The 23,919-nt window shown below is 37.6% G+C and overlaps 1 protein-coding gene across 2 annotated transcripts; it reads left to right on the top strand.

Annotated features, from left to right (window-relative positions):
- Window positions 1-118: 118 nt before the first annotated feature.
- On the top strand, window positions 119-17,284 carry LOC123728303 (uncharacterized). Of its 2 annotated transcripts, XM_082964336.1 has the most exons (11): window positions 119-336; window positions 709-770; window positions 1,323-1,471; window positions 1,666-1,794; window positions 1,958-2,069; window positions 2,256-2,322; window positions 2,418-2,464; window positions 12,188-12,369; window positions 12,510-12,623; window positions 16,784-17,068; window positions 17,200-17,284. In XM_082964336.1, exons 1-11 carry the CDS (start codon window positions 329-331, stop codon window positions 17,239-17,241), a joined length of 1,197 nt encoding a protein of 398 aa, XP_082820462.1. In that variant the 5' UTR covers window positions 119-328; the 3' UTR covers window positions 17,242-17,284. The 2 variants fall into 2 exon arrangements, with proteins under 2 accessions (XP_082820462.1, XP_082820463.1); XM_082964337.1 differs by lacking the exons at window positions 2,256-2,322; window positions 2,418-2,464 and having other exon boundaries at window positions 127-336.
- The last annotated feature ends 6,635 nt before the right edge of the window (window positions 17,285-23,919 follow it).

The following is a 23,919-nucleotide window of genomic DNA, read 5'->3' as shown; positions in this document are numbered from 1 at the left end:
AGGAGATGTGTTGTTAGAACTAGCAGGTTGTTGATGTGATTCTAGTCTGACTGATAATGAGAGTGGGCAGGGCTGATGCTTTTAGGACACACCCACTAGTGTAGAGAGGACGATATGGGCTGGCCGCTGTTCTGCAGTACCTTATGCTTTCCTCATCTCTTCCCCTCACATCATCTCATTTCACTCCTCCTGCTCCTCAACAGTGACTAATCCAAGCCAGAAGCAGGTAGAAAAGAGCAGATGTTCTGAGGTATCCTACCAGGACCGAGCTACTACTACTGTCACTGTGTTACTAGCTAGCTCAGGTACTTTCAACATTCTCTGATCTATGTACAGGTAATGTACTACGTTACAGATGGAGCTGCTCTGTTATGTCATGTTAACTTATGTCACTTAAAAGTTGTGTTATGTTTTGTCATGTTATGTTACGCAATATCATATTAAATTAAGTTATGTTAAATGCATAATGTACGATTCTAGCGCAATGACTGGAAGTCTACAGGTACATTAGCAATGCTACCGTACCTGGAGACTTCACAGTCATTGTGCTAATGCTAGATAGCATTTGCTCGTGAAACAACCACTACCTTCCTTCATAATGCACACAGAGACGTTAAAATGGTATTCATGATCCCTTTAACACTATTAAAGGTTATTAAATGTAAAGCTAAGTTGTTATGTAATATAATATCATTGTTTCCTCTGTAGATCGGTTGGTAGGATGTCTCTGCTGCTTTGTTGGGCAGTGATGGCTCTGCACCTCGCAACAGGCAAATATAAAAGTTGAAACTTGAAATGAAACAGTGTGTGTGTAAATAGTTTAATTCAATGATAAAGAACACCCTCTGTGTTCTGTAATTAAAAAACCATGTAACCTTTATTTAACTAGGCAGGTCAGGTAACTCTTTATCCACAATATAGCAGGTGGTGTAAAGCCATAACACATACGTTTTTCCAGTATCAGACTTTGATTGATAATGTCAAAGGCCACACTGAAGTCTAACAAAACAGCTCCCACAATCTTTTTATCATGATTTTCACTCAGCCAATCATCAACCATTTTTGTAAGCGTCGTACATGTTCAATATCCACCTCTATAAGCATGCTGAAAGTCTGTTGTCAATTTGTTAACTGTAAAATTGCATTGTATCTGGTCAAACACAACTCTAAATGCTATAAAGTATTTGAGGTGCTACTTCATCTAGTTTATTTTGCACTTTTGGGATTATTCCATTAATTGCTTTAATGTACCAGGTAAACTAAGTCAACCACAGCTCTTTAACAGTACATACTGTCGGTGTGTGTTGTTGTTGTTGTTCCAGGGGTGGATGCTGCCTCGGGGGTGGTGAACACTACAGAGGAGGAGGTGGAAGGGGTGGACTCCCAGTCACCATGCCCAGCCGGGTGGCATCAGAATGAGCATCGCTGCTTCTCCTTCTACCCCGTCTGGGCCACCTGGGCCACTGCAGAGGTAACACTTGTAACAGGGAGAGACAATTACTAATTACTACTACTATTTCACAACCATTGATACTTCAAGACTAGCAAGCACACATTTACTTCAGAAAATATCAATTTCTAGCCTGCATTGATCTTTGCTCCCTGAGGTACTGCCTGGGCTTTAGCTCAGCGGGCTAACACAGTGTTTTCTGGCTGTCCCTCTAGTCGTACTGCTCCCAGCACAGAGGGAACCTGGTGTCGGTTCACAGCCCTGGTCAACAGATGTTTGTCCAGGATCTGGTCAGGAGACACACATACCAGCCGGTCTGGATAGGAGGCTATGACGCAGCTCAGGTAAACTGGGTCAGTAATTCATCAGTCAGTCAGTCTGTCAATCAATCTGTCAAATGTCTACAGGTTACACAGGAAATAGCTCAATGTACTTTCTGTTTAAAAACAAAAAGTAGTGGAATCAATCAATCAATCAATCAATCAATCAATGGTTTTCTGTGATAAGGAGGGGATGTGGCTGTGGAGTGACGGCTCAGCTGTTGACAGTTTTTACTGGGAGGAGGATGAGCCCAGTAACTCTGGACAGGGGGAGAACTGTATGGAGCTACACACAGGAGGTACACACACACACACACACACACACACACACACACACACACACACACACACACACACACACACACACACACACACACACACACACACACACACACACACACACACACACACCCACACACACACACACACACACACACACACATCACACATAACTGAAGTGTGATTTGTTGTTGCCTTGACAACAGGTGGGCAGGGCTGGAATGACGTGTCCTGTGGAGAGCTGAGGTTCTATGTGTGTTCTATGGAGACAAGGTAGCAGGACAACACTGTCTTGTATCTGGACATGTTCTTACAGAGACCATATTAACACTAAATTACATTCATGTATTTTTTTCATTTTCTTTTAGATCTGGTTTAGCAGCATTACCAAGTCAGAAAAAAGCACACGAGAGAGGTAGGAATTGTTTTGTCCCATTGCCTAGGCTTGACAGATGAAGAGATCAAGAAGTTTCTGATGTCTGATAGTGGTTAGTTACAGGTGCAGCTCCTTGTTGATTGGCACTCTGACATTAAGAAGATGACAGCTGTCTGATGATTAATGACACTTGTGAACGCATTTCCTTTAAAACGTGTTGACCGGTCTGGAATTGTTTTTAAACTATTAAGCTTTTTGTCCTCCTAGAAAATCTCTTCCTCTTTAATGGGATATCTTCAACATTATAAAGCTCCCTTTATTTAAATCTCCCATTTTAAATCTGACTTCCAACATTCTGTTCACTCAAAACAATGTGACTTTGACACGAATCAGCTATTTTGACCCCTTTCCCAGTAGCTTCGACAAAAACGTAGAGCATATTATTAGTCTACTCTGCTATTCAAATCTAAAATTAGAACAGAAATAACTTTTACCAGTCAAACTATACAGCTGTTTTGGTAACTGCATCAACTAGTTTAATGTAGCTAACTTCCTACTGTTGAATTAACTGCTATAGAACTAGTTTAATGTAGCTAACTTCCCACTGTTGAATTAACTGCTATAGAACTAGTTTAATGTAGCTAACTTCCTACTGTTGAATTAACTGCTATAGAACTAGTTTAATGTAGCTAACTTCCTACTGTTGAATTAACTGCTATAGAACTAGTTTAATGTAGCTAACTTCCCACTGTTGAATTAACTGCTATATAACTAGTTTAATGTAGCTAACTTCCTACTGTTGAATTAACTGCTACATTCCTACTGTTGAATTAACTGCTATAGAACTAGTTTAATGTAGCTAACTTCCCACTGTTGAATTAACTGCTATAGCTAACTTCCCACTGTTGAATTAACTGCTATAGCTAACTTCCTACTGTTGAATTAACTGTAGCTAAGATCCCACTGTTGAATTAACTGCTATAGAACTAGTTTAATGTAGCTAACTTCCCACTGTTGAATTAACTGCTATAGAACTAGTTTAATGTAGCTAACTTCCCACTGTTGAATTAACTGCTATAGAACTAGTTTAATGTAGCTAACTTCCCACTGTTGAATTAACTGCTATAGAACTAGTTTAATGTAGCTAACTTCCCACTGTTGAATTAACTGCTATAGAACTAGTTTAATGTAGCTAACTTCCCACTGTTGAATTAACTGCTATATAACTAGTTTAATGTAGCTAACTTCCCACTGTTGAATTAACTGCTATAGAACTAGTTTAATGTAGCTAACTTCCCACTGTTGAATTAACTGCTATAGAACTAGTTTAATGTAGCTAACTTCCCACTGTTGAATTAACTGCTATAGAACTAGTTTAATGTAGCTAACTTCCTACTGTTGAATTAACTGCTATAGAACTAGTTTAATGTAGCTAACTTCCCACTGTTGAATTAACTGCTATAGAACTAGTTTAATGTAGCTAACTTCCCACTGTTGAATTAACTGCTATAGAACTAGTTTAATGTAGCTAACTTCCTACTGTTGAATTAACTGCTATAGAACTAGTTTAATGTAGCTAACTTCCCACTGTTGAATTAACTGCTATAGAACTAGTTTAATGTAGCTAACTTCCCACTGTTGAATTAACTGCTATAGAACTAGTTTAATGTAGCTAACTTCCCACTGTTGAATTAACTGCTATAGAACTAGTTTAATGTAGCTAACTTCCCACTGTTGAATTAACTGCTATATAACTAGTTTAATGTAGCTAACTTCCCACTGTTGAATTAACTGCTATAGAACTAGTTTAATGTAGCTAACTTCCCACTGTTGAATTAACTGCTATAGAACTAGTTTAATGTAGCTAACTTCCTACTGTTGAATTAACTGCTATAGAACTAGTTTAATGTAGCTAACTTCCCACTGTTGAATTAACTGCTATAGAACTAGTTTAATGTAGCTAACTTCCCACTGTTGAATTAACTGCTATAGAACTAGTTTAATGTAGCTAACTTCCCACTGTTGAATTAACTGCTATAGAACTAGTTTAATGTAGCTAACTTCCTACTGTTGAATTAACTGCTATAGAACTAGTTTAATGTAGCTAACTTCCTACTGTTGAATTAACTGCTATAGAACTAGTTTAATGTAGCTAACTTCCCACTGTTGAATTAACTGCTATAGAACTAGTTTAATGTAGCTAACTTCCCACTGTTGAATTAACTGCTATAGAACTAGTTTAATGTAGCTAACTTCCCACTGTTGAATTAACTGCTATAGAACTAGTTTAATGTAGCTAACTTCCCACTGTTGAATTAACTGCTATAGAACTAGTTTAATGTAGCTAACTTCCCACTGTTGAATTAACTGCTATAGAACTAGTTTAATGTAGCTAACTTCCTACTGTTGAATTAACTGCTATAGAGCTAGTTTAATGTAGCTAACTTCCCACTGTTGAATTAACTGCTATCGAACTAGTTTAATGTAGCTAACTTCCCACTGTTGAATTAACTGCTATAGAACTAGTTTAATGTAGCTAACTTCCCACTGTTGAATTAACTGCTATAGAACTAGTTTAATGTAGCTAACTTCCACTGTTGAATTAACTGCTATAGAACTAGTTTAATGTAGCTAACTTCCCACTGTTGAATTAACTGCTATAGAACTAGTTTAATGTAGCTAACTTCCCACTGTTGAATTAACTGCTATAGAACTAGTTTAATGTAGCTAACTTCCCACTGTTGAATTAACTGCTATAGAACTAGTTTAATGTAGCTAACTTCCCACTGTTGAATTAACTGCTATAGAACTAGTTTAATGTAGCTAACATCCCACTGTTGAATTAACTGCTATATAACTAGTTTAATGTAGCTAACTTCCCACTGTTGAATTAACTGCTATAGAACTAGTTTAATGTAGCTAACTTCCCACTGTTGAATTAACTGCTATAGAACTAGTTTAATGTAGCTAACTTCCCACTGTTGAATTAACTGCTATAGAACTAGTTTAATGTAGCTAACTTCCCACTGTTGAATTAACTGCTATAGAACTAGTTTAATGTAGCTAACTTCCCACTGTTGAATTAACTGCTATAGAACTAGTTTAATGTAGCTAACTTCCCACTGTTGAATTAACTGCTATAGAACTAGTTTAATGTAGCTAACTTCCCACTGTTGAATTAACTGCTATAGAACTAGTTTAATGTAGCTAACTTCCCACTGTTGAATTAACTGCTATAGAACTAGTTTAATGTAGCTAACTTCCCACTGTTGAATTAACTGCTATAGAACTAGTTTAATGTAGCTAACTTCCCACTGTTGAATTAACTGCTATAGAACTAGTTTAATGTAGCTAACTTCCCACTGTTGAATTAACTGCTATAGAACTAGTTTAATGTAGCTAACTTCCTACTGTTGAATTAACTGCTATAGAACTAGTTTAATGTAGCTAACTTCCCACTGTTGAATTAACTGCTATAGAACTAGTTTAATGTAGCTAACTTCCCACTGTTGAATTAACTGCTATAGAACTAGTTTAATGTAGCTAACTTCCCACTGTTGAATTAACTGCTATAGAACTAGTTTAATGTAGCTAACTTCCCACTGTTGAATTAACTGCTATAGAACTAGTTTAATGTAGCTAACTTCCCACTGTTGAATTAACTGCTATAGAACTAGTTTAATGTAGCTAACTTCCTACTGTTGAATTAACTGCTATAGAACTAGTTTAATGTAGCTAACTTCCCACTGTTGAATTAACTGCTATAGAACTAGTTTAATGTAGCTAACTTCCCACTGTTGAATTAACTGCTATAGAACTAGTTTAATGTAGCTAACTTCCTACTGTTGAATTAACTGCTATATAACTAGTTTAATGTAGCTAACTTCCCACTGTTGAATTAACTGCTATAGAACTAGTTTAATGTAGCTAACTTCCCACTGTTGAATTAACTGCTATAGAACTAGTTTAATGTAGCTAACTTCCCACTGTTGAATTAACTGCTATAGAACTAGTTTAATGTAGCTAACTTCCCACTGTTGAATTAACTGCTATAGAACTAGTTTAATGTAGCTAACTTCCCACTGTTGAATTAACTGCTATAGAACTAGTTTAATGTAGCTAACTTCCCACTGTTGAATTAACTGCTATATAACTAGTTTAATGTAGCTAACTTCCCACTGTTGAATTAACTGCTATAGAACTAGTTTAATGTAGCTAACTTCCCACTGTTGAATTAACTGCTATAGAACTAGTTTAATGTAGCTAACTTCCCACTGTTGAATTAACTGCTATAGAACTAGTTTAATGTAGCTAACTTCCCACTGTTGAATTAACTGCTATAGAACTAGTTTAATGTAGCTAACTTCCTACTGTTGAATTAACTGCTATATAACTAGTTTAATGTAGCTAACTTCCCACTGTTGAATTAACTGCTATAGAACTAGTTTAATGTAGCTAACTTCCCACTGTTGAATTAACTGCTATAGAACTAGTTTAATGTAGCTAACTTCCCACTGTTGAATTAACTGCTATAGAACTAGTTTAATGTAGCTAACTTCCCACTGTTGAATTAACTGCTATAGAACTAGTTTAATGTAGCTAACTTCCCACTGTTGAATTAACTGCTATAGAACTAGTTTAATGTAGCTAACTTCCCACTGTTGAATTAACTGCTATAGAACTAGTTTAATGTAGCTAACTTCCCACTGTTGAATTAACTGCTATAGAACTAGTTTAATGTAGCTAACTTCCCACTGTTGAATTAACTGCTATAGAACTAGTTTAATGTAGCTAACTTCCCACTGTTGAATTAACTGCTATAGAACTAGTTTAATGTAGCTAACTTCCCACTGTTGAATTAACTGCTATAGAACTAGTTTAATGTAGCTAACTTCCCACTGTTGAATTAACTGCTATAGAACTAGTTTAATGTAGCTAACTTCCCACTGTTGAATTAACTGCTATAGAACTAGTTTAATGTAGCTAACTTCCCACTGTTGAATTAACTGCTATAGAACTAGTTTAATGTAGCTAACTTCCCACTGTTGAATTAACTGCTATATAACTAGTTTAATGTAGCTAACTTCCCACTGTTGAATTAACTGCTATAGAACTAGTTTAATGTAGCTAACTTCCCACTGTTGAATTAACTGCTATAGAACTAGTTTAATGTAGCTAACTTCCCACTGTTGAATTAACTGCTATAGAACTAGTTTAATGTAGCTAACTTCCCACTGTTGAATTAACTGCTATAGAACTAGTTTAATGTAGCTAACTTCCCACTGTTGAATTAACTGCTATAGAACTAGTTTAATGTAGCTAACTTCCTACTGTTGAATTAACTGCTATAGAACTAGTTTAATGTAGCTAACTTCCCACTGTTGAATTAACTGCTATAGAACTAGTTTAATGTAGCTAACTTCCCACTGTTGAATTAACTGCTATAGAACTAGTTTAATGTAGCTAACTTCCCACTGTTGAATTAACTGCTATAGAACTAGTTTAATGTAGCTAACTTCCCACTGTTGAATTAACTGCTATAGAACTAGTTTAATGTAGCTAACTTCCCACTGTTGAATTAACTGCTATAGAACTAGTTTAATGTAGCTAACTTCCCACTGTTGAATTAACTGCTATAGAACTAGTTTAATGTAGCTAACTTCCCACTGTTGAATTAACTGCTATAGAACTAGTTTAATGTAGCTAACTTCCCACTGTTGAATTAACTGCTATAGAACTAGTTTAATGTAGCTAACTTCCCACTGTTGAATTAACTGCTATAGAACTAGTTTAATGTAGCTAACTTCCCACTGTTGAATTAACTGCTATAGAACTAGTTTAATGTAGCTAACTTCCCACTGTTGAATTAACTGCTATATAACTAGTTTAATGTAGCTAACTTCCCACTGTTGAATTAACTGCTATAGAACTAGTTTAATGTAGCTAACTTCCCACTGTTGAATTAACTGCTATAGAACTAGTTTAATGTAGCTAACTTCCCACTGTTGAATTAACTGCTATATAACTAGTTTAATGTAGCTAACTTCCCACTGTTGAATTAACTGCTATAGAACTAGTTTAATGTAGCTAACTTCCCACTGTTGAATTAACTGCTATAGAACTAGTTTAATGTAGCTAACTTCCCACTGTTGAATTAACTGCTATAGAACTAGTTTAATGTAGCTAACTTCCCACTGTTGAATTAACTGCTATAGAACTAGTTTAATGTAGCTAACTTCCCACTGTTGAATTAACTGCTATATAACTAGTTTAATGTAGCTAACTTCCCACTGTTGAATTAACTGCTATAGAACTAGTTTAATGTAGCTAACTTCCTACTGTTGAATTAACTGCTATAGAACTAGTTTAATGTAGCTAACTTCCCACTGTTGAATTAACTGCTATAGAACTAGTTTAATGTAGCTAACTTCCCACTGTTGAATTAACTGCTATAGAACTAGTTTAATGTAGCTAACTTCCCACTGTTGAATTAACTGCTATAGAACTAGTTTAATGTAGCTAACTTCCCACTGTTGAATTAACTGCTATAGAACTAGTTTAATGTAGCTAACTTCCCACTGTTGAATTAACTGCTATAGAACTAGTTTAATGTAGCTAACTTCCCACTGTTGAATTAACTGCTATAGAACTAGTTTAATGTAGCTAACTTCCTACTGTTGAATTAACTGCTATATAACTAGTTTAATGTAGCTAACTTCCCACTGTTGAATTAACTGCTATAGAACTAGTTTAATGTAGCTAACTTCCCACTGTTGAATTAACTGCTATAGAACTAGTTTAATGTAGCTAACTTCCCACTGTTGAATTAACTGCTATAGAACTAGTTTAATGTAGCTAACTTCCCACTGTTGAATTAACTGCTATAGAACTAGTTTAATGTAGCTAACTTCCCACTGTTGAATTAACTGCTATAGAACTAGTTTAATGTAGCTAACTTCCCACTGTTGAATTAACTGCTATAGAACTAGTTTAATGTAGCTAACTTCCCACTGTTGAATTAACTGCTATAGAACTAGTTTAATGTAGCTAACTTCCCACTGTTGAATTAACTGCTATAGAACTAGTTTAATGTAGCTAACTTCCCACTGTTGAATTAACTGCTATAGAACTAGTTTAATGTAGCTAACTTCCCACTGTTGAATTAACTGCTATAGAACTAGTTTAATGTAGCTAACTTCCCACTGTTGAATTAACTGCTATAGAACTAGTTTAATGTAGCTAACTTCCCACTGTTGAATTAACTGCTATAGAACTAGTTTAATGTAGCTAACTTCCCACTGTTGAATTAACTGCTATAGAACTAGTTTAATGTAGCTAACTTCCCACTGTTGAATTAACTGCTATAGAACTAGTTTAATGTAGCTAACTTCCTACTGTTGAATTAACTGCTATATAACTAGTTTAATGTAGCTAACTTCCCACTGTTGAATTAACTGCTATAGAACTAGTTTAATGTAGCTAACTTCCCACTGTTGAATTAACTGCTATAGAACTAGTTTAATGTAGCTAACTTCCCACTGTTGAATTAACTGCTATAGAACTAGTTTAATGTAGCTAACTTCCCACTGTTGAATTAACTGCTATATAACTAGTTTAATGTAGCTAACTTCCCACTGTTGAATTAACTGCTATAGAACTAGTTTAATGTAGCTAACTTCCCACTGTTGAATTAACTGCTATAGAACTAGTTTAATGTAGCTAACTTCCCACTGTTGAATTAACTGCTATAGAACTAGTTTAATGTAGCTAACTTCCCACTGTTGAATTAACTGCTATAGAACTAGTTTAATGTAGCTAACTTCCCACTGTTGAATTAACTGCTATAGAACTAGTTTAATGTAGCTAACTTCCTACTGTTGAATTAACTGCTATATAACTAGTTTAATGTAGCTAACTTCCCACTGTTGAATTAACTGCTATATAACTAGTTTAATGTAGCTAACTTCCCACTGTTGAATTAACTGCTATAGAACTAGTTTAATGTAGCTAACTTCCCACTGTTGAATTAACTGCTATAGAACTAGTTTAATGTAGCTAACTTCCTACTGTTGAATTAACTGCTATATAACTAGTTTAATGTAGCTAACTTCCCACTGTTGAATTAACTGCTATAGAACTAGTTTAATGTAGCTAACTTCCCACTGTTGAATTAACTGCTATAGAACTAGTTTAATGTAGCTAACTTCCCACTGTTGAATTAACTGCTATAGAACTAGTTTAATGTAGCTAACTTCCCACTGTTGAATTAACTGCTATAAACTAGTTTAATGTAGCTAACTTCCCACTGTTGAATTAACTGCTATAGAACTAGTTTAATGTAGCTAACTTCCCACTGTTGAATTAACTGCTATAGAACTAGTTTAATGTAGCTAACTTCCCACTGTTGAATTAACTGCATAACTAGTTTAATGTAGCTAACTTCCCACTGTTGAATTAACTGCTATAGAACTAGTTTAATGTAGCTAACTTCCCACTGTTGAATTAACTGCTATAGAACTAGTTTAATGTAGCTAACTTCCTACTGTTGAATTAACTGCTATAGAACTAGTTTAATGTAGCTAACTTCCCACTGTTGAATTAACTGCTATATAACTAGTTTAATGTAGCTAACTTCCCACTGTTGAATTAACTGCTATAGAACTAGTTTAATGTAGCTAACTTCCCACTGTTGAATTAACTGCTATAGAATGTAGTACTCCCACTGTTGAATTAACTGCTATAGAACTAGTTTAATGTAGCTAACTTCCCACTGTTGAATTAACTGCTATAGAACTAGTTTAATGTAGCTAACTTCCCACTGTTGAATTAACTGCTATAGAACTAGTTTAATGTAGCTAACTTCCTACTGTTGAATTAACTGCTATATAACTAGTTTAATGTAGCTAACTTCCCACTGTTGAATTAACTGCTATAGAACTAGTTTAATGTAGCTAACTTCCCACTGTTGAATTAACTGCTATAGAACTAGTTTAATGTAGCTAACTTCCCACTGTTGAATTAACTGCTATATAACTAGTTTAATGTAGCTAACTTCCCACTGTTGAATTAACTGCTATATAACTAGTTTAATGTAGCTAACTTCCCACTGTTGAATTAACTGCTATAGAACTAGTTTAATGTAGCTAACTTCCTACTGTTGAATTAACTGCTATAGAACTAGTTTAATGTAGCTAACTTCCCACTGTTGAATTAACTGCTATAGAACTAGTTTAATGTAGCTAACTTCCCACTGTTGAATTAACTGCTATAGAACTAGTTTAATGTAGCTAACTTCCCACTGTTGAATTAACTGCTATAGAACTAGTTTAATGTAGCTAACTTCCCACTGTTGAATTAACTGCTATAGAACTAGTTTAATGTAGCTAACTTCCTACTGTTGAATTAACTGCTATAGAACTAGTTTAATGTAGCTAACATCCCACTGTTGAATTAACTGCTATAGAACTAGTTTAATGTAGCTAACTTCCCACTGATGAATTAACTGCTATAGAACTAGCAATGTGAAACATGTATTTTTAGATGAAACACTGATTAAGTTTGGTGAATAAGTGACTGTATGATTGTATGTGTTGTAATTGTCAAATAAAAAAATTTCTCCGAGTTTTGAAACAACTGTATTTTTTAAAACTGTTTTGAGTTTCGTACAAAGCGTTGCTAAAATGTACCACATACTTGTGAAAACTGCACCAAAGCAATGAAAAATATATATATCTCTTTCTCTCTCCTCCCTCCCTCCCCCAGAGCTGGTTGAAGAGGTGAGTATTTATGACGTCCTGTGGGAGACCAGTAAGAGAGTAGCAGATGAGACCCTCTACTCAGCCTTCCTCAGAGGGATGTATTCCAGACGTCTGCCTGCCCACTGCTATGCTGACTTCTGCCACCAGGAGATGCTATACCTGGACAGAGTCATCACCATGCTGCAGGTGAAAAGAAAATACATTAAATAAAACAAATACCGTAACGTTTTACTTACTATGACTGTGATACGTGGTTGTCATCCCTAGCTATCTTAAGATAAGTTGCTCTGTGTGTGTAAATGTGTGTATGCGTGTGTGTGAGCCAGGTGCTGATCAGAACAGTCCAGGGTCCTCCAGACATCATGCAGTTTCTCCAGAGAACACATCAACGCTACCAGGAGTCTCTGAAGGAGGCCCAGAACCAAACTCCACCACACCTGGTAAGAAGCTGTTATAACAATCACCCTTAATATACCATTTAAGATAATATGAAATTTAAGATAATATTTCTTAATATACCACTTAAGATAATATTTCTTAATATACAATTTAAGAGAATATATCTTAATATACAATTTAAGAGAATATATCTTAATATACAGTATATTACTGTCACGTCCTGGCCAGTATAAGGTTAATTGTTTTTGTAGTTTGGTCAGGACGTGGCAGAGGGTATTTGTTTTATGTGGTTCGGGGTGTTGTGTTTGTGTAAAGGGTGTTTGATTTAGTATTTCCGGGTTTTGGTTTATGTTTAGTAATTCTATGGTTAGTCTAGGTTGTGTGTTTCTATGTTTGGTTGATTGGGGTTGGGACTCTCAGTTGAAGGCAGGTGTTGTCTATCTGCCTTTGATTGAGAGTCCCATATATTAGGGTGTGTTTGTATGTGTTATTTGTGGGTGATTATTCTGTGTATAGCCTTGTGCCTTACCAGACTGTTTATTTGTCGAGTGTTCGTTTTTTCGTTATTTGGTATGTTCATTTTTGAGAGTAATTAAAAATCAAGATGAGCATTCACGTACCTGCTGCGTTTTGGTCCTCATTCACCGACAACAACCGTGACAATTACGCAGTAACTAAAGCTTAATAATAGCTCACCATACCAAACCTTAACAAACATTTCTTAACTTTATTAAGGTAATATCTCAAGTAAATCAAGTCATTGTTTATAGGGAAAATACAAGCAGAAGAGTGAATGTAAACCTGGGAAAAAATGCACTTCCCTCCACTGTGCCCAATAAAATACCATACAACCCTCCCCAAAGCAAAAAAACATTGACAACCCTGCCCTATTTTGGACCCCCCCCTCCCAACCTGTAAATGTAGATCTGTCCCATAGACTATAGAAAAGTAGGTAGTCTTTGAATTTGTAGTCTCACTCAACCCTCACACTTTCACCACTGCATTTCATATACAGTTTCTGTAGCCAAGTCTCCCTCTTTTCCTCAGAGAAAATGGCTTGATTCTACTGTTCAAAAGACATGACCCATAACACCGGTGCTATGTTTTTTAATTTTTATCATGATTCATTCATAAAGCATATCGCGGGCCGTTCTAAAACTAGGCTACTTGTGGACCGGACCGTTAACCATTTGTTTAGGCTACATCTTGATCAGTCATGTTACCTCATTAGCTAGCAATAGTTAACTACCTACGGGTGCGTTCAGCAGGATCAAGAATAAACATGCCTCTCTGATTGATGAAAAAGGAATAACGGCGGTAATATTCATAGAATTTCTGTCTTCGGTCTCATTTTATGTAGTGTCGTGTTGTCTCTCTTGTTGTGTGTGTGTGTGTGTGTGTGTGTGTATATACAGTTGAAGTCGGAAGTTTACATACACTTAGGTTATGTTAACAGACTATAGTTATTGCAAGATGGTTAGGACATCTACTTTGTGCATGACACAAGTCATTTTTCCAACAATTGTTTACAGACACATTATTTCACTTATAACTCACTGTATCACAATTCCAGTGGGTCAGAAGTTTACATACACTAAGTTGACTGCATTTAAACAGCTTGGAAAATTCCTGAAAATGATGTCATGGCTTTAGAAGCATCTGATAGGCTAATTGACATCATTTTAGTCAATTGGAGGTGTACCTGTGGATGTATTTAAAGGCCTACCTTCAAACTCAGTGCCTCTTTGCTTGACATCATGGGAAAATCAAAAGAAATCAGTCAAGACCTCAGAAAACAAATTGGAGACCTCCACAAGTCTGGTTCATCCTTGGGAGCAATTTCCAAACGCCTGAAGGTACGCATCCGTCATACTGCTAAGGAAGGAGATGTGTTCTGTCTCCTAGAGATGAACTTACTTTGGTGCGAGAAGTGCAAATTAACCCCAGAACAACAGCAAAGGACCTGGTGAAGATGCTGGAGAAAATGGGTAGAAAAGTATCTATATCCACAGCAAAACGAGTCCTATATCGACATAACATGAAAGGCCACTCAGCAAGGAAGAAGCCACTGCTCCAAAACCGCCATAAAAAAAGGTGGCAGCATGATGTTGTGGGGGTGCTTTGCTGCAGGAGAGGCACTGAGTTTGAGGCCTTGAAATACATCCACAAGTATATCTCCAATTGACTCAAATGATGTAAATTAGCCTATCAGTCCACAGTTATCTTCTGGATGACTCTCAAAAAACTTGGTTCGACCACAAACCCAAGGGCTCTTTTAAATGTAACCAGTGCAACCATTGCAGAAATATTGCACAGAAAAAGTGTTTTGTTGAGACTGCTTCCAAAATGGAGTATTACGCCAAGCATTTCATTAACTGCAAAACCACTCATGTCATCTATAGATTGGAATGTCCACAGTGCAAGGTGTTCTAAATTGGACGGACAAAGAGACGCCTTCAAGACCGCTTAGCGGAACACAAGTATGCCATACGGGTAGGCAATAAAGACTACCCCATGGCAAGGCACTACAAGTCCTTACACCATGGCAACCCTGCCTCCCTACAAGCTATGGGTATTGATCATGTTCCGGCCTCTATTAGAAAAGGGGACCGTCTTAAACAGTTAAACCAAAGGGAAAGTTTTGGGATTTATAAACTACAGGCCACTAAGTACCCTGGTTTAAATGAAGATATGGATTTCCCACCCTTCCTGTAGGGTCGTGATAAGTCAATTTGCTGTCATCTAGTGGACAATTTGCTCAATTGCCCTCAGCTATGTTTAGACTGTTGTTCATGTTTGGCTGTGGTCTAGTGTACTATGGAATATATTTCTTTCTTATTCTTCACACTTCTCCCAGTCATATTTAAGGTTAGAACTACCTTTCTAAGTGTTCTGATACTTCTAGCTTGGAGTTGTATTTTTATGATAACATAGCTACAGTATTTCACTTTTTAATGTGCATAGTATTGCTTACTAGGTGTGTCCAATCAATTTTGTAACCACTCCCTCTTCAAATTATGGCTAATTGGAAAAGCTGTTCAAAAGAGGACATTGTATTATTTCTTTGTACTCCCTGACGAAGGCCATGCAGGCGAAACACGTCGGATTTTTAAAACTTTTTCTATTGAACATGCCATACAAATAAAGGTATTTTAATTAATTATATGAAGAGTGCCTTGGTCCTCCTTTCTTTTTGATGACCAATTCACCCCTTTTGCCAAAGAGCACCTTCTGTCTACCAAAATGTACTATTGTGTACCTTAGTAGCGCTTCCCTTCCTCATCTTTCTACTAGCCTATCAGAAGCTTCCAAAGCCATGACATCATTTTCTGGAATTTTCCCAAGTGTTTAAAGGCACAGTCAACTTAGTGTATGTAAACTTCTGACCCACTGGAATTGTGATACAGTGAGATAGATATAAGTGAAATAAATCTGTTTGTAAACAATTGTTGGAAAAATTACTTGTGTCATGCACAAAGTAGATGTCCTAACCGACCTGCCAAAACTATAGTTTGTTGACAAGAAATTTGTGGAGTGGTTGAAAAACGAGTTTTAATGACTCCAACCTAAGTGTATGTAAACTTCCGACTTCAACTGTATCTACTTCAAATACCTTACTATTATCTGTCCTGATGCATAGTCACTTTACCCTGCCTCCATGTACATACTGTATCAACCTCAAATGCCTTATACCTCTGCACATTGATCTGGTACTGGTACTCCCTGTATATAGCTCCACATTGATCTGGTACTGGTGTTCCCTGTATACAGCTCCACATTGATCTGGTGCTGGTATTCCCTGTATATAGCTCCAAATTGATCTGGTACTTCCTGTATATAGCTCCACAATGATCTGGTACTGTTACTTCCTGTATATAGCTCCACATTGATCTGGTACTGGTACTTCCTGTATATAGTTCCACATTTATTTTATTCCTCCTGTTACTTTTATTTGTGCTATTATGTTTTAACTCTGCATCGTTGGGAAGGGCTTGTAAGCATTTCACAGTAAAGTCTACACCAGTTGTATTCAGCGCATGTGACAAATAAATGTAATTCGATTTTCCTCATCCTCCGCCTGCCTACAGAACCGGTCCTCCATCCAGCCCTCTGCAGCTGTGTTTCAGTACCTTCACACCTTCCATAACCACATAGTAAACTTCCTGTCTCTTCCTCCTCCTCCTCCTCCTCCTGCCTACAGAACCTGTCCTCCATCCAGCCCTCTGCAGCCGTGCATCAGTACCTCCAGAGCTTCCATGACATTGTGAATGAGGAGCCCATCTACTGGCTGGTGTCTCTGCTGCCCAGAGCCCTGCTCAGACCTTACCTGGCAAAGAACCTGCCCCTGGGAGAGAGGACCAGACCAGGCCCCAGGCCCTGCCTCTACCCCTGGCTAAGCCTCTTCCCCTGCCCCTGCTACCAGTGGGGGAGAGGACATGAAGTCAGACCAGAGGAACCAGAAAGACAAGTCAGGGGCATATTACAGGTATCTTGAAGTTTATAGCCTATGGAGGTTTATAGTGTCTCAACTCAACTCACAAAACATTGTTGTGTTTAATCTTGTCAAGTGTGGTGATATTGTGGAGTGACTCTTTTCTAACCTGTTTCTCTCTCCAGGCCTCTACTGGAGAAGTACCAGGATGTGATAGATGTCTATAAGGCTGTCAACATCTTGAGAGTCCAGATGATCAACGAGAAGGCTCTCTTCACCTCCAGGTGCGGTTAGCCTGACTTAGGTCTACAGTTAGCCCGACTTAGGTCTACAGTTAGGCCCGACTTAGGTCTACAGTTAGCCCGACTTAGGTCTACAGTTAGCTCGACTTAGGTCTACAGTTAGCCTGGTCCTGCTATCTCATTCTACAGTTAGCCAGGTCCTGCTTACTAAGTATACAGTTAGCTTGGTCCTGCTTACTAAGTATACAGTTAGCTTGGTCCTGCTAAACAAGTCTTGCCAAGTCTCCCTCGCAAAACAGGCTCTCAACCCTACGGACCTCCATAGCCTGGGTGCCAGTCTAATTAGTGATATCATTCTATTCCTTGTCAACATAATTTGGCATATGACATAGAGTACAGGAAGTGGAATCCCAACCAGGGAATTTGGTTTGTTGAAGTTGTGGGAACGTACATTTTTGGTTTACCATTGATTCTGGGGAGGAAGCAATAACTTTACTTAATTCATGCATCCCAATAGATGGTCTCATCTAACATGTGCTCCTGATATTTGAATGAATCCTCCACCTTGCTCGGCGGTAGGTACTTGTCGTCTCATTGGTCTGAACTTTGACTCGGTCCGTATCTCACCATCTGCTCCGTTATCCATCTCTCTAGAGTTCTGGTGATTAAACCTCTCGCACACGGGACCAAACAACAACCACACAACCCAAACACACTCATACAGGTGAAAGCAGCCCATAATACAGTTCCTACAACACTTTTCCATTTCCCAAACATGAGCTGTGTTATCAGAAATGTACGTACAGCAATGAACCTAATCATTCTACCTACACCATCCTCTTTGCCCGTATCATTTCAAGAGTCAGTCTATTTTACCAGGTCATGAGGGAAGTGGCGGATATTTTTATTTATTGTCAACTACCAAAATAATATAGTGTTAAAGCCTTCACATATTTGATTCATAACTTTGTATTCATCTGGAACCTCCCTTAGGATGCCAATAGCATCCATTTATTCAAAGCTATTCCCGTCCTGGTCAAAACTCCTCCTGTGCCTTCTTTAGCCTCCTATAACTGGTCTCTGATAACTAATTCGAACTGGTTGAACCAATATCCCCAGGGCGCAAGTTCCTAACCACCCTTTGTGGTCATTTTCTGTCGTATGCGTCCTTTGCTGGTACTAGCCCACCCTTCATCAGTTATAGGTGCTATGAGGTTACACATTTTCTCCTGTGCTTTCAAACCTAAGTCAGTCGCATCAACGATTACCTTTCCAGCCATTAAAATCATATTTTTTCTCGGTGCCCTTCTTGTATCTATAACACTGGCATTCATCCGGAATTTAGGTGAACCGAGGTGGGTTGGCTGAGTACTTCAATCTGGCCAACCCCAAATTCCTGTACAGTTGTCTGCTTCCCCAGGAAGTTGTTTAATGTTTACCTTAAATTCTACATCTTGATCTTCTTTGATTCCTTATTCTGTACGTCACTCATCAGTGTATTATATAGTTTATCTTCTACTTCTTCTCAATGACAATGGTATCCTATGATTAGTACCAGTAGGTGGTGGATCTGAATATATCAGAAAGATTAGACTATGATGCAGCTCAGAGTTTCTACTCTTCCCAAAAACCGTCAACCCTCTCCTGCCCTTAGTCTCTCTGCTTGGTACCACCCCATACTCACACCTCTAGGAGCACACACAGTGATGAACGGTCGGGATAGGAAATCTTTGTTAAGGAGGTAACCCCCGGACCTTGTTGGTTCTCGGTTCTTCTCCTAACTCTGTGTGTGATCAGCAGTGTTCATATGTGTACATACCTTCTTGCAGTGGGTAACGTGGACCCAAGTGACTCTCTCAGCTTTTCTAATGGCAAAGGCAATGGTTTAACAGCACCTGGTATGGGCCTTCCCAACGGGACTGCTTCCAGTTTTTTCTCCTCAGGGACTGGATCCACACCCAGTCTCCTAGTTGGATTGAGTGAATCACCTTCTCTTGTAATTCACCTGTTGGACACAAAATCTTGGACATACGGGTTTGGTTAACAAACAGTCTTCTCATGTGCTCTGCTAGTATTTCTTCAACGTCTTTGTCTACCTGTTCTGGTATCTCTAACTCTGGCATTCTATAGGCTCTACCTGATTAGCTAAACTGTCATCCATCATTTAAAAAGATAGATCCCAGTATCAACACTAGGGATTATATCTTGTCCTAATATTTTAGCTACCATAATCATGTCCACCAAGTAAGTTGGGAACGCTTCTACCCATTTGCTATACTTATCTGTTATTGTTAAACACCCCTTCTTCCCCTCAATTCGGAATAGTTCAATAAGTCCATTTCCAAATGTTGGAATGGAAATTCTACAAAAAATGTTTTTGTTCTAGTAGCATCCTATCCTGTTCTATCGCCTGCTCTACCATACTCCCCCTTTTTATACATGGCTCAAGCCATGTATCAATTTTACTGCATATCTAAACAATGTCTTTGGTAAGATCAGTAAATTATCCTTATTTCAGCCCTTCTCTTGTAGGATTGCCCCCTTTCATTTTACACATGTCCAATTCTCCCTGGGGCATTCATCCTTAGTTACCCTGTAACAATTCTCTACCAAGTGTCTTAAGATTTATCTGTGCTGCTTTGTGTGGTTTTAAATGCCTATGTGCTTGTCTGTGTAAATAGTTATATCTCTCCTGATAGAATTTACCAAACATAAACTTAAAATCAAAACTAAAATACATGCCAATGGAGCTGATAGGATATTAATACATGGAGTGACTATCTAAACGAACCTAACTAAATTATCCTTCTATCTTCTATTCTTATGTATTTTCTGTCTCTCCCAGTGTCATTTATGTCCTCACCTGTTTATAATTTAACTATGCTGGTCGTCACTCACTAACCGTTATCTAATTCTTCTGTTTCACTTTTATCTTCTCTTCCTTGCTTATGCTCTCCTCCTTCTACTTCCAACTCATCAAGGTCTCAGCATTGCAGGGGAGTACTAAATGTCTCATTGTCTTATTCCATAGCTACTTAAATGTATCTCAATACCCTCAATGATCCTGGATTACCTACAGATGTCATATATTCCTATCCTGTTGGCTTAGAATATATCCTAATGCTTGACATAAGTCTACCATTATTAAACTTACTCACAACAAAATATAATACTATTATATCAATTCCACAGCCTTGTTTTGTTAAATCTCTTACACTGCTTTCAACCACAGCTGACTTCCAAAGGGAAAATAAACGTATCTAGATCATGTAAAAAATATTCCTAATTATCAAATGATATTCACATAACATAATCAGATCAAAATGACTAATCTGAACTTCTCCACAAAGAAAAATTATTGTACCCTTATCGTCATTCTATCTTCTCATTGGTTCAAATTATCACTTGTGTCTAAGAACTTTAACTCCATCATAATTATCAGTTCTCCAAATTTCCTTAAAATCAGTATCACAAATGACCCTAAATTCACCATCCAAATGGCTTTTCATTGCGGCTGATCAGACCACAAAAGGAAAAGTCACCAGAGGGGTAAAAAGTCATACCCCCTTTTCAGAACCGTGTTTCTTACTATATTAGACAAATGAAAGCTAATAACTTCATTTACATTTTGTATCTCAAGTTCCCAGAACATTCCCTATTAAAAGAATTTCACGTGCTTAATTAAAACTCAGAAAACAAAACTTCAAAATGCCATGTGTGTATACCCCTTTAAGATATCCTGTCCCTAGGAATTTTTCTCAAAAGAGCTAAGCGCTCCTTTTTCCATAAAATAACCACTTGGTCAGCATTTCCTCATACTACACCGATTCAGAAACCCAAAAATGAACTACAAACAAAACCTAAAAATGCTTATAATTCCATTGTACTCCCCCCAATCATTAGTTTTAAACTTAATTGAACATGCGCTACCCTTGGATACAATACTGTATTTCAATCTATGAAACCCCATATTTTAATGTACTATTTGACTAATTTGACCCAAGATTGCTTAAAACCTTAAAACCCCTTCAGTTTGTCTGCAAACCGGCCCATTCTGTTTGCTAGGAATACCCTGCCATTATACACAACTGTGTTTAATGTGCACCGTCCCTGTAAATATAAAATTAACTCCACCTGTACTTCACTTTAACCTCTATGGGACCGGCGGGACGAATTCGTCCCACCTACGTAACAGCCACTGCCAGCCTGTGGCGCGATTTTCAAAATCTTCAAAATCCTATTACTTCAATTTCTCAAACATATGACTATTTTACAGCCATTTAAAGATAAGACTCTCGTTAATCTAACCACACTGTCCGATTTCAAAAAGGCTTTACAACGAAAGCAAAACATTAGATTATGTCAGCAGAGTACCAAGCCAGAAATAATCAGACACCCATTTTTCAAGCCAGCATATAATGTCACCAAAACCCAGAAGACAGCTAAATGCAGCACTCACCTTTGATGATCTTCATCAGATGACAACCCTAGGACATTATGTTATACAATACATGCATGTTTTGTTCAATCAAGTTCATATTTATATCAAAAACCAGCTTTTTACATTAGCATGTGACGTTCAGAACTAGCATACCCCCCGCAAACTTACGGGGAATTCGCTAACATTTTACTAAATTACTCACGATAAACGTTCACAAAAAGCATAACAATTATTTTAAGAATTATAGATACAGACCTCCTCTATGCACTCGATATGTCCGATTTTAAAATAGCTTTTTGGTGAAAGCACATTTTGCAATATTCTAAGTACATAGCCCAGGCATCACGGGCTCGCTATTTAGACACCCGGCAAGTTTAGCACTCACCATAATCATATTTACTATTATAAAAATGTCATTACCTTTTGTTGTCTTCGTCAGAATGCACACCCAGGACGTCTACTTCAATAACAAATGTTGGTTTGGTCCAAAATAATCCATCGTTATATCCGAATAGCGGCGTTTTGTTCGTGCGTTCCAGACACTATCCGAAATAGTAAAGAAGTGTCGCGCGCTTGGCGCAATTCCTGACAATAAAATTCAAAGTATTCCATTGCCGTACGTCGAAGCATGTCAACCGCTGTTTAAAATCAATTTTTACGTCATTTTTCTCGTAGAAAAGCGATAATATTCCGACAGGGAATCTCCTTTTCGGCAAACAGAGGAAAAAATCCCAAAGGCGGGGGCGGTCGGGGTCACACGCATAAGCTAGTGTCTCTTGATGGGCCACTTGAGAAAGGCGATAATGTGTTTCAGCCTGGGGCTGGAATGACGACATTCTCTTTTTTCCCGGGCTCTGAGAGCCTATGGACGACGTGGGAAGTGTCACGTTAGAGCAGAGATCCTTAGTAAATGATAGAGATGGCAAAGAAGTTCCAGAAATGGTCAGACAGGCCACTTCCTGTAAAGGAATCTCTCAGGTTTTGACCTGCCATTTGAGTTCTGTTATACTCACAGACACCATTCAAACAGTTTTAGAAAATTTAGGGTGTTTTCTATCCATATGTAATAAGTATATGCATATTCTAGTTACTGAGTAGGAGTGGTAACCAGATTAAATCGGGTATGTTTTTTATCCAGCTGTGTCAATGCTGCCCCCTAGCCCTAACAGGTTAATGACTTGATATTTTTCCATGCAATGTTCAATTCACTGGTGTTACTAAACAATCAATACCACGAACCAATAACCAGAATTCATCACAAAACAAAACGCTTCTTTCCCGCCAAACATAGCCCAGCGATTACCTCTTTTCAAACAGCGTTCTGCCTTTCCTCTATCGCAAGATTAAAACCAATGTTCCAACTGTGTCTCTCTTTCGGCTTCACACTTATGAAATGTCTATGACCTTATATGTACCATGTAAATCGCCAAATTTATATAATTTATATTATGGCTAGGGGGCAGTATTTTCACAGCCGGATAAAAAACGTACCCGATTTAATCTGATTATTACTCCTGCCCAGAAACTAGAATATGCATATAATTATTAGCTTTGGATAGAAAACACTCCAAAGTTTCTAAAACTGTTTGAATGGTGTCTGTGAGTATAACAGAACTCATTTGGCAGGCCAAAACCTGAGAAGATTCTATACAGGAAGTGCCCTGTCTGACAATTTCTTGCCCTTCTTGATTATCTCTATCCATTACAGGGGATCTCTGCTGTTACGTGACACTTCCTACGGCTCCTATGGGCTCTCAGAAGGCAGCAAAAAGCTGAATCGTGGCTTTACAGGCTCTGGCTGAAAAAAAGTAGCGCGTTTGGATAGTGGCTGGTCACAGTACTGTGAGACGCAGGCGCGTGCCCGAGTCGACCCCATGCTTTGTTTTCTTTCGTCTGTTTACCTAAACGCAGATTCCCGGTCGGAATATTATCGCTTTTTTACGAGAAAAATGGCATAAAAATTGATTTTAAACAGCGGTTGACATGCTTCGAAGTACGGTAATGGAATATTTAGAAATCTTTTGTCACGAAATGCGCCATGCTCGTGACCCTTATTTACACTTCGGAGAGTGTCTTGAACGCACGAACAAAACGCCGCTATTTGGATATAACTATGGATTATTTTGAACCAAAACAACATTTGCTATTGAAGTAGCAGTCCTGGGAGTGCATTCTGATGAAGAACACCAAAGGTAATCAAACTTTTGTAATAGTAAATCGGA

The sequence above is a fragment of the Salmo salar genome, chromosome 17 (assembly GCF_965601325.2).
Source record: "Salmo salar chromosome 17, fSalSal1, whole genome shotgun sequence".
NCBI classification, from domain to species: domain Eukaryota; kingdom Metazoa; phylum Chordata; class Actinopteri; order Salmoniformes; family Salmonidae; genus Salmo; species Salmo salar.
Note: the sequence above shows the minus strand (reverse complement) of the source record. Positions and strands in the feature narration are given on the sequence as shown.

Excerpts from the sequence above, each read along its gene's own strand:
- LOC123728303 (XM_082964336.1), top strand. Across the intron at positions 771-1,322 it reads GGCTCTGCACCTCGCAACAG|GGGTGGATGCTGCCTCGGGG; the intron begins GCAAATATAAAA and ends TTGTTGTTCCAG. Across the intron at positions 17,069-17,199 it reads AAGTCAGGGGCATATTACAG|GCCTCTACTGGAGAAGTACC; the intron begins GTATCTTGAAGT and ends TTCTCTCTCCAG.